General features: G+C 22.8%; 1 protein-coding gene across 1 annotated transcript; it reads right to left on the reverse strand.

Annotated features, from left to right (window-relative positions):
• Positions 1-380: 380 nt before the first annotated feature.
• LOC148201540 (uncharacterized) lies at positions 381-9,873 on the reverse strand. The gene is made up of 12 exons (XM_088109777.1): positions 9,670-9,873; positions 8,977-9,245; positions 8,441-8,605; positions 7,746-7,925; positions 5,089-5,314; positions 4,239-4,507; positions 3,836-4,000; positions 3,211-3,390; positions 2,555-2,783; positions 1,671-1,939; positions 1,170-1,334; positions 381-749 (listed from the first exon to the last, which is right to left on the reverse strand). Exons 1-12 carry the CDS (start codon positions 9,854-9,856, stop codon positions 543-545), a joined length of 2,511 nt encoding a protein of 836 aa, XP_087965903.1. The 5' UTR covers positions 9,857-9,873; the 3' UTR covers positions 381-542.
• Positions 9,874-12,208: the final 2,335 nt, after the last annotated feature.

Genomic DNA, 12,208 nt, shown 5'->3' on the forward strand with positions numbered 1-12,208 from the left:
TTATTCTTTTCACAATTTTCTTTTACATATAATTATACAGATAGAAGGTCATATGACATTTTAAAGCATACAGATAGAAGGTCATATGACATTTTAAAGCATACAATTTTTAAGCGAAATCACAAAATTGTTCCATTATTGAATGGTCAAATCTTTCATTGTAAAATGACTTGTGAGAAGTATCAGGGTTGTATTACGCACGTAAGTCATTAGGAAATTAATGAAAAACTATAAGCACATTTATTTAAACTTGGTAAAAAACAAATTAATATTTTGATAACATAAGTTAATGAAAAATCTAATAAATAAAAACAAAACTTCTCCACCCTTTAATATGACCCTAAAATATTTAAAATTAGAGACTGAAAATTTCTCTTGGATCATAAATAATCATACATTTTATTTATTGGAATACAGTACTTTTCACACATTATTTTATTTGTTCATAAATACAATACATAAGTGCATGGCAATACATTGGACATTTTTCACACATATAACCTTACAAATACTTGAGTTGTGAAGATAAAATAGTATTAAACTCAGAGAAGATGACAGTTAGACATTACATGTCGGAATATAGTTGGTCTTCTATTTGTTGACGCAAGATCATACCTCAAACTTTGAATTTCATCATCCAACATAGTTTGTGTTAACTTAAAATTTTCTTCAATTTTAATTCTTTCAATTCTTTCTTCTTCCAACTTTTCCGACAGAACTGTAGTTTCTTGATTCGACTTTGACCCTTCCTATATAATAAAATAAAATTACCATTTGTAATAACAAAAGAAAAATAATGAAGTAACATTCAATATTCATACTCATATTCTTTTATATATGCAAACATTATATACAAGTATACTTTTATTTTTATTATGTTGTAGAAAAATATTTATTACTTAAGTTATAATATTTGAAAAAAAATACTCAAAATTACAAATGACAAAAATCAGTTCACCTATTGAGTTGATCAATCTAACACAATAAAACAAAATGACTTCATCTTAATTTAATCAATCTGGTTCAGAAGTTCAAAGTCTTGTTTTAACTCATAGTATACTTTTGTTTCATTGAATTTTAGTTTATAATTTTTTCAGATAAAAAACATTTTTGTGGAGTCTATTTTAATAAAATTTAAGAAATGTTTTCGGAATTTATAAATTCTTTACCTGTGATTTCACAAATGTTCTATTTGTATATGGTTGTCCATTATTCTTTAATATAATCATGTTCACAAGATTGAGAAGTTCCTGAACTTGTTGTAATTGCTTCCTTTCATCCCTAGTTTTGTTATTAAAGAGCACTTTGCGATTATCACATTGGAGTAAAATATCCTACAATAGTATTAGAACTCTATCAAAATTCTAAACAAATAATCTAAACAATTAACATAAAATAGTATTAATTGAATGACTAATAGTTAAGGATGTGATTGAACAATATGGCTATATCTTTATTTATTTAAAATATAGTTTGAATATAAAAAATATATGTTAAAGAATATTTTTTATTTTGCTGTTAATTTTATTATATATATATATATATATATATATATATAAATGTAAAACAAATTTTTTTAATAAATTATTTTTCAATAACACCTAAAGATTTAGGAATAATGAAAATAAACAATTATATATATTCATTTACATTATAATACAATAAAATACCTTAAGAGCTTGTGGACATTCTTGACCTAAATAGTCATCCAGTGTCACTTTGTTATATTCAAGCTCATCTCCTCCGGTGAAAACTATGATCAAGTAGTCAATAACTTTATATCCAAACAAAGTTTGCAAGACACGTAAAGTAGCTTGTTCTTCTTCAGAAAAACGAGTTCTAACAGAAAATATCACAAGAATTGCATGAATTCCATTTTTTGCCATATCCAAACACTTGATTATTTCTTTCTCGATAGAATCAGTTCCATCAAATAATCCTACAAAATATATTAAGCTTTAAATTTAACATTAAATCATTTATATTTATGCATATTAATGATTCTTACAAGAAGACAATACTATGACTTTCAATAACATAATTACTTTAATTAAAACCACAATAAGCAAAATTAAAATAAAGTCCAAACTTTTCAAAGACCATAAAAAAAATTTATATATATATATATATATATATATATATATATATATATATATATATATATATATATATATATATATATATCCATGGACATATTTCATGGTTAATGATACAATTTCAAAACTAAAATTTTTCAAAAGATAAGAACAAAATCAAAGAAATTAAAAATAAAACCCTTTTCCTTTTGGCCTTAAAAATATACTTAACCATCAAGACAAAAATATCAAATAGCAAAAGTTGGAGAAAAATGTTAATAATTCTCTTCCTAATATGTATATTAAGGTGTTGATTAGGGTTTCAATTGTTTTAATTTGGATGCAATTTTCATGAAATTGTTTTTAATAAAAAAATAATATTGTTAGCATTCATCAATATTGAAATAATCACGGTAATTATATTTATTTTAATATAAATAAAATATAAATGATTCAACTAATTACAAGTAATATATTACCTGGGGTGTTAATAACATTAATAATTGATCCATCTTTTGTGACATTTTGTTGTAATTCACAACTGCGTGACATACTAGAAGAATATCTGCTTGATTTAAAAGCATTTTTTCCAAGAATGCTATTTCCTGTTGCACTTTTACCATTTCCAGTTCTTCCAACTAAAACTAGAGTCTTCTTTTCAATAACCGAGGATTTTTTGTGTTCTATCATATCAAATTGAGGTTGCAACTGCATGTTAAAAATAACATAAATAAACAATAAAAAGTAAAATGTAGAAGCAATTGAAAATCTATTTTAAAACATAAATTATATATATATATATATATATATATATATATATATATTTATAATGACATATGTTGCATAATTTTCATTTTAAAACATATAATATAAATTTCCAAGTTCATTTCAAACTCATTTAATATGAACAAGTTAACGAAAATCTATAAGCACATTTATTATCAACTTGTAAAAAGAACTTAAGATTTGAATAGAAAACTTTGAATGGTAGAATACGAAAGTGTATGACAATGCATCACACACATACATCGTACATTGTATACATAGTATAATTATACGTACACATAACTTTTCAAATACTTGAGTTGAGAAGATAAAATAATACTAAATCAGAAAGGTGACAGTTAGAAATTACTTGTCGGGATATATGTTGTCTTCTATTTGCTGACTCAAGATTATACTTCAAACTTTGAATTTTATCATTCAACTTAGCTTCTGTTAACTTAAAATTTTCTTCAATCTTAAGTCTTTCAACTCTTTCTTCTTCCAGCTTTTCCCAAAGATTTTTAGTTTCTTGCTTCAATTTTGACCCTTCCTATATATACTCACATAAAATTATCATTTCTAATAACAAAACAAAAATAATGAAGTAACATTCAATATTCATACTCATATATATTCTTTTACATATGCAAAATACTTATATACAACTATATTAATATTTTTATTATGCTGTAGAGAATATTTATTACTTATGTTATAATATCATATAATATAATATTGAAAAATACTCAAAATTACAAATAACAAAATCAATTCACCCCACTGAGTTGATCAATCTAACACAATAAAACAATAATGACTTCAACTTAATTTAATCAATCGCTGTTTTCAGAAGTCCAAAGTCTTGTTTTACCTCATCGAACCCTTTTGTTTGCATTTGCATTTTAGTATATAATATGTTTAAGTAAATATAATTTTTTGTGGAGTCTATTTTAATAAATTTTAAGAAATTTTTTCAAAATTTATAAATCTTTTACCTGTGATTTCACAAATGTTCTATTTGTATATGGTTGTCCATTATTCTTTAATATAACCATGTTCACAAGATTGAGAAGTTCCTCAACTTGTTGTAGTTGCTTCTTTTTGTCCTTAGTTTTGTTGTTAAAGAGTACTTTGCGATTGTCACATTGGAGCAAAATATCCTACAATAGTATTAGAACTCTATCAAAATAATCAAAGTTCTAGATATATAATCTAAACAATTAGCATAAAATAGTATTAATTGGATGGTTATTAGATAAGCATGTAATTGAAGAATATATATTTAAAACTCTAAATTTTTTGATTAAGTTAATTTTTTAATAACAATTAATATAGATTTAGGAATAACAAGAATAAACAATTGTACATAATCATTTAAATAATAGTATAATAAGATACCTTAAGAGCTATTGGACATTCTTGACCTAAATAATCATCTAGTGTTACTTGGTTATATTCAAGCTCATCTCCTCCGGTGAACACTATGACCATGTAGTCAATAATTTTTTGTCCAAACAAAGTTTGCAAGACACGTAAAGTAGCTTGTTCTTCTTCAGAAAAACGAGTTCTAACCGAAAACACCACAAGAATTGCATGAATTCCATCTATTGCCAAATCCAAACACTTGAGAATTTCTTTCTCGACAGAATCACTTCCATCAAATAATCCTACAAAATATATTGGGTTTTAGATTTAAAATTAAATCATTTATATTTATACATATGGTATTTATGGTTCGTAGAATACAAGAAGATAACACTTTAACTTTCAAGAACATAATTAATAAACAAAATTAAAAAAAAAAACATTCAAAGACAACAAAAACAAAATTAATATATATATATATATATATATATATATATATTCATGACATAAGTTATTGTTATTGTTAATGAAAAAATTTCAAGAGTTTTCAAAAGATAAAAACTTATAAGAACAAAATCAAGGAATTAAAAATAAAAACCTTTTACTTTTGGCCTTCAAAAATAAACTTAAGCATCAAGACAAAAATATCAAATACCAAAAGTTGGAGAAAAATGTTAGTAACACTCTTCCTAATATGTATATTGTGATGTTGGGTAGGTTTATTTTTAAGTTGTTTTAATTTAGATGCAATTTCCATTAAATTTTATTTAATAAAAAAATAATATTATTAACATTCATCAATATTGACACAATCAAGGTAATTATATTTGTTTTAATATAACTAAAATATAAATTATGCAATGAATTATAAGTAACAAATTACCTGGGGTGTTAATAACAGTAATAATTGATCCATCTTTTGTGATATTTTGTTGTAATTCGCAAATAGGTGACATATTAGAAGAATATCTGTTTGATTTAAAAGCATTTCTTCCAAGAATGCTATTTCCAGTTGAACTTTTACCATTTCCAGTTCGTCCGACTAAAACAAGAGTCTTCTTTTCATTAACCAAAGATTTCTGCTCTATCATATCAAATTCAGATTGCAACTGCAAGTTAAAATAACATAAATAAACAATAACAAGTAAATATGTTGAAACAATTAAATAATTATTTTAAAGAATACATTTTAGACTTAAATATTAATTTGGTTTCTATTTTAAATTAAGTTTACTCAGTCTTAATATTTTTTTTCCAATTTGATCCCGTCAATTTATTTGAATTTGACTCTTTTGCTAATATTTATTAACAAATAGTGAATAATATCTTTTATGTGTCAATGTGATTTTTTAATTTTTCAAAAAATATTCATGTATCAGGTTAATATCTTGTCACATATCGTGATCAATGTCACATATTAAAATTAATGTTTTATATTTAATTTAATTCTTATATTGGTTAGTTTTATTAAATTTAGTTCTATTTTATAAATAGATCAATGTTTCTTTTCAAATTGAGACCATTTTTTTATAAATTTATACTAATATTTTTATAAAAATTTATATTTTTATTAAATATTTCTGACTTAATGTTTTAATTGGCCTAAAATTAGAACGAAAAATTTAAAGAAGAGGACAAACACCACTGATTTAAAAACGAAAGAGGTTAACAATCACGTGATTTTAAAATTTTAAATTAATGATTTTATTCTCTACTTTTAAAATTTTCATTCTAACTTTAAATCAACTCCCACCCTAAATTAAAAATATTTAACAAAAATGTAAATTTTAATATAAATATTAACATAAAATTTATATAAAATTAAATTTGATCCCAAACAAAGACAAAATTGTTATTTAAGAAAAAAATGAAACTATATGAAACAAAAATAATAAATATAGAAATCAAATTTAACATAAAACATTAACATTAAGATTAACACGTGTAAGTGATATTGACATCTATCATAATATTGACTTCACATTAAATATTATTTAAAATTAAAAAAAAATCACGAAATAATAATGTCAATTAATTATTTAAATTATGTTAGAAAAACAATCAAATTGAATAAAATTAGAACGAAACTAAACAAAAATTGCAGCTAAATTAAATAAATTTAATAAAAATTAAAACCAAAATTAGTATTTAAGCCTTATATATATATATATATATATATATATATATATATATATATATATATATATATATATATATATATATATATATATATATATATATATATATATATATATATATATATATATATATATATATATATATATATATATATATATATATATATGGGATTTGCTAACACGCGTACGCCTGTTTTTCAGTTGGTACATTTTAGCAATGTGTACCGGATTTTAGTAGACAAAAATATCCTTATATATTATGGATTCCAAGTTTTAAGGTTAAGGGTATTTTAATAATTTTCATTCTCAAAACTTAAAAAAAAAAAAGAACCCCCAAACCCTTACTCACCTCTCTCATTCCTCTCAATCCTTTCTCTTTCATCTCTCTCACTCCAACCTTTTCTCTGTCATCCCTACTGTAGCCCCAATTGAAAAAATCAGAAACACTTGCCTTTAAAAAATTTGTCTTTGTAAAGAGTTGAGTCATTGACATATTCACCTTCAAGGCAAAGGTTCATTCAAGATCTCTTCAATTTCACCATCTTCACTAACCTCTCTAATTTCATCATCTGTATTTGTTGAATCATCATCTCTAAAAAATCCCTCCAGGCTAATTACCAATTCTTTCGGATGTCATTATACTTGTGAAAATTAGATAAAATTATATACGACAAAAATTATAAAATGAAAACTCATTATCAAGTCATTTTTTGTAAGAAATTGTTTAACAACTGAGTGTTTCTGATTTTTTTTTCCAGGTCAATTACCAATTCCTTTGATGTCATTATGCTTGTGAAAATTAGATAAAATTAGATAAGACAAAAATTATAAAATAAAAACTCATTATAAAATCATTTTTTGTAAGAAATTATTTAAGAGTGAGTATTTCTGATTTTTTTCCAGGTCAATTACCAATTCCTTTATGCTTGTGAAAATTGGATAAAATTAGATAAGACAAAAATTATAAGATGAAAACTCATTATAAAATCATTTTTTTGTAAGATTGTTTAACTGCAAGTGTTTCTGATTTTTTCAATTGGGGCTACAGTAAGGATGACAGAGAAAAGATTGAAGTGAGAAAGAAGAAAAGAAATGGTTGAGAGGAATGAGAGAGGTGAGTAAGGGTTTGGGGGTTTCTTTTTTTTTTTTAATTTTGAGAATGAAAATTATTAAAATACCCTTACCCTTAAAACTTAGAATCCATGATATATAAGGATATTTTTGTCTACTAAAATCCGGTACACATTGCTAAAATGTACCAACTAAAAAACAGGCGTTAGCAAACCCCTATATATATATATATATATATATATATATATATATATATATATATATATATATATATAATAATAATAATAATAATAATAATACTAAATCAGAAAATGTGACAGTGAGAAATTACTTGTCGGGATATATGTGGCCTTTGTTTTGCTGACTCAAGATTATACTTCAAACTTTGAATTTCATCATTCAACTTAGCTTCTGTTAATTTAAAATTTTCTTCAATCTTAAGTCTTTCAACTCTTTCTTCTTCCAACTTTTCCCAAACATTTGCAGTTTCTTGCTTCAATTTTGACCCTGCCTATATATTAAAATAAAATCATCATTTGTAATAACAAAAGAACAATAATAAAGTAATATTCAATTTTCATACTCATATATGAAAATACTTACATATGATTATATTTTTATTTTTCTTATATTGTATAAGCATCAAAATATTAATTTTTTTACATTTTTTCAATTTATTCAATTTTCAAGCGCATGAAATAGATACCAAGAAAAAGTTAAGAAACCAAAATGTCAATATTTTTTCAACAATATATAAAACTGCTTTAATTTAGTTTTTAACATTTGTATGACCGTCATCACTCCATAAAAATTAACTTATTACAAAAAGAACAAGAAAATTGAAAATTATTTCATAACCCCAGCAAAAGAAAAGGAAGCAATTATAACATGATCAATACTAACATGATAAACTACACAAAATCACTTCAACTTAATTTATAATCATCCTCTTGTTTGAATAGTCGAGCAAAATCTCAAGAAAGTTTTGATTTTAAAACATATTCATAATTAATAAAAAATATTTACCTGTGATTTCACAAATATCTTATTTGTATATGGTTGTCCGTTATTCTTCGATATGACGAGGTTTACAAGATCCACAAGTTGTTGAATTTGTTGTAATTGTTTTGTTTCATCTTTAGTCTTGTTATCAAAAAGCACTCTGCGATTCTCACATTGAAGTAAAATATCCTACAACAATATTAAAACTCTATCAAAATCATCAAATTTCTAAAATCCTATACAATCTAAAATATTTTACTCACCTTTTTTTTTTCTAATATGGCCGATTATTTCTTTTTACTTTTTTTTATGTTACGAATAAAAATGAAATATTTTAAATTGACATTAAAAAGTTATCATACACAACACTACGGGGGTATTTGTCAATTTTAATATTTTAAAGTATGTTTAATATTACTTATTATCATATCCATTAGTAAAAATATCTTTTAATCATATATATGATAATTAAATCAAATATTACTTATTATTTTCTAAATTTTTGACAAGTAATAAGAATTATGATATAATAATAACGAGAATAAAAAATAAATTTATACCTTAAGAGGTTGTGGACATTCTTGACCTATGTAATCATCTAAAGTCTCTTTATTATATTCAAGTTCATCTCCTCCCGTGAAGACTATAATCATGTAGTCAACAATTTTGTGTCCAAACAAAGCTTGCAAGATACTTAAAATAACTTGTTCTTCTTCAGAAAAACGAGTTCTAACAGAGAACACCACAAGAAGTGCATGAATTCCATTTTTAGCCAAATCAATACATTTGATTATTTCTTTTTCGATAGAATCACTTCCATCAAATAGTCCTACAAAAATATATATTAATGTCAAAAGTTAAAAACAAAACAAAATCATCTAATGAATTTTTTTCAAAGACAAAAAATAAGACCAAAATTAAGGAATTAAACAAAAATATTTTATTTATGACATCTAAAATTGAAACAAGATAAAATTATGAAAAAATAGAGATAGGAGAAAAATGGTACTAGTACTCTTTCTGATATTTTTATTTTAATGGTAATAAAATAATATATTTATTGTGATATTGAGTAGGTTTGATTTGTAAGTTGTATTGATTTAAGAGTGAAACTTATAAAAAATATGTAATTTTCAATCAAATTTAGCTAATAAGAAAGAGAATATTGTTAGCATATATTGAGATAATCAAGATAACATTTTAACTTAAATGAAATACAAATTATACAATAAATTACAAGTAATTTGAATTACCTGGGGTGTCAATGACATTAATAATGGATCCATCTTTTGTGATAGTTTTTTGTAATTCACACATACGAGTTTTTGATTTAAAAGCCTTTTTCCTGAGAATGTTATTTCCTGTTGAACTTTTACCATTTCCAGCTCGTCCAATTAAAACTAATGTCTTCTCTTTATTTAATAAGGAAATTGGTTCCATTCTATCAAATTCAGGTTGCAACTGCAGAGTAAATGTAATTTGGAGAAAACAATAACAAAAAAATTAAACAAATAATATGTTAAAATAATTAAGACAAGAAAATATTTTGAAGCATGAAATATAGTGCATATATATATATATATAATTATAATTATAGTGACCTTTGAATGATTTGATAAACTGGTTTTGCTTGAATTATCTAACTTTGAGAACCATTTTATAGTTGCTCAAGTAAGAAACTAAACTTGTTTAAGAAAATATAAATGAAAAGGAAGCACATTAAAAAGAATAATCAAAGTGTGGTTGAAAGTAACAAGATAATAATATACCTGTTTGAAAGTATCAAGATAATAATATATACCTAATATGAGATGTGAAAAAGGAATTAACAGGGTAATGATATATAATTCTAAGTTTCAATAACAAGAAATTGTAAGTTCCAATCACAAGAAACATGTCTTTATATACTTCAGAAAATAGAAAAATATGTTAAACAAATAAAGTTAAAGTTTGCAAAATCTCACAATCATATTAATAATTTCAAATAAATATATACTACATTTCGAAATATACTTAGCAATTCTACCATCTTTATATTCCTGTGTAACACAAATTTATTTATATTTCTAATTAATTTTTAAGTGCCTGTACATATCTAAAATTAATATATTTTTAATGATAGTAATGTTAATATATTTGAATGGGAATAAATTATGAAATCTGTAACTATATGGTAATATTATATATCATTATTATTATTTCTTGAATTTTTAATATAATTTTCACTTATCAATTTGTAAGTTTGTATAGAAGGACATGTGATTGTTCTTATAAAGCATATTACTATTTTATTTATGTTCATTAGAAAACGTTATATTTTGAGTGATAATTACACTATGTTTATGGAGTTAAAGATGTATACTTTATTCTAGGTTATTTAACGAATCATTTTCTAGGAATAATAATATATAAGACTTAAACTTATAATTTAGCTTTTTTTTTAATTTTTTTGTTTATATATATATATATATATATATGTATATATATATAACTTTATTTTTCAGTTTTTAAAATTATTATCTTTTAAAATATAAATTCTTTATTTTTTCTAAATTTCTTATGGGATAATTGTAAATAAACTTTCAAAAATTATATTTTTCAATTCATAAGATACATAATATTATTTCTCAATATATTTCATACGACTGTCCTAAATCTTCGTTATCACATAGATAATAAACAATATAGATAGACTAAGTTAGTATTATTTTTTCCGTAATTTAAATATGTAAATATCGTACAATATTATCCATAATAATATCAATAATATTTATTGTCTCAACAAAAGGAAAGACACCATACTAAAACAACAATTCGAAGTATTTCAAAAGAAAATAATTACATATTAGATTAACCTTATTGGTTACCTAATTGAAATATGAAAGTTTTATGAAAATAAATTATTGATTTTTATTAAATCTGAATGTATCCACTACTAAGTTTGAGATATTATTTAATGATCTTAAATTCTAAGAAAGACAACAATAAAATAGGAGCAAGTATAGTGAAAGAAGAGAATGTTATAAGCTGAGTCACAATGAAATTTGTTAAAACAAAATCATAAATGAAGTAACATAATTTTAGTATGCTAAAAAGTAAGGTTTTGATATGTTAAAGTAAATATTAAAAAATGGTTTTGATATGTTAAAATAACTAAAATTTACATTTTAAATGATTTTATTCAATTAAAAGTTTGTCTTAATCAATTAAAATAGAATAAGTTTGCTAGACTTTGTTTAAAGTTTAAGTAATTTCAGTCACTTCATTCACAATTTTTATAAATTAAAATGTTTTTTTTTTGCAAACCTCATTAAAACATAATTCAAACTATCTAATGACTATTTAATATAAACTAGCACTTCTAACATAATATCAACACACTAAAAGACTTTAAAAATAACAATTATTATAATCTAAAAAATTATAACTTTTGTGTTCTGTTATTTTTATAATAATATTAGTTTAAATGATGAGTAATTTAATATGTGAAAGCAACAATCATTTCAATTTATCTAATTATAATTTTTAATTAATCATTTAAAACATAAATTTATAAAATATTTATATAATTAAATGTATTTTTTAAAATTTCTAAAGAGATTTTAATAAATTATTTGTGTCATATTAATATTTTTTCATTTTGCTTATTAGTTTTTTGAATTTGGTCCTACTTTTTCTTAGAATCATGTTACCATAGTGATAATGTAATGTGTAGAAGACAACTTTAGGTAAAAATAAATGCTTTATTCACTAACGATATGGCTTAACAGAGAGAGAATGCTGCATTCAAAC

Source organism: Vigna umbellata, chromosome 3, assembly GCF_029865625.1.
Source record: "Vigna umbellata cultivar VRB3 chromosome 3, Vumbellata_1.0, whole genome shotgun sequence".
In the NCBI taxonomy this organism is placed as follows: domain Eukaryota; kingdom Viridiplantae; phylum Streptophyta; class Magnoliopsida; order Fabales; family Fabaceae; genus Vigna; species Vigna umbellata.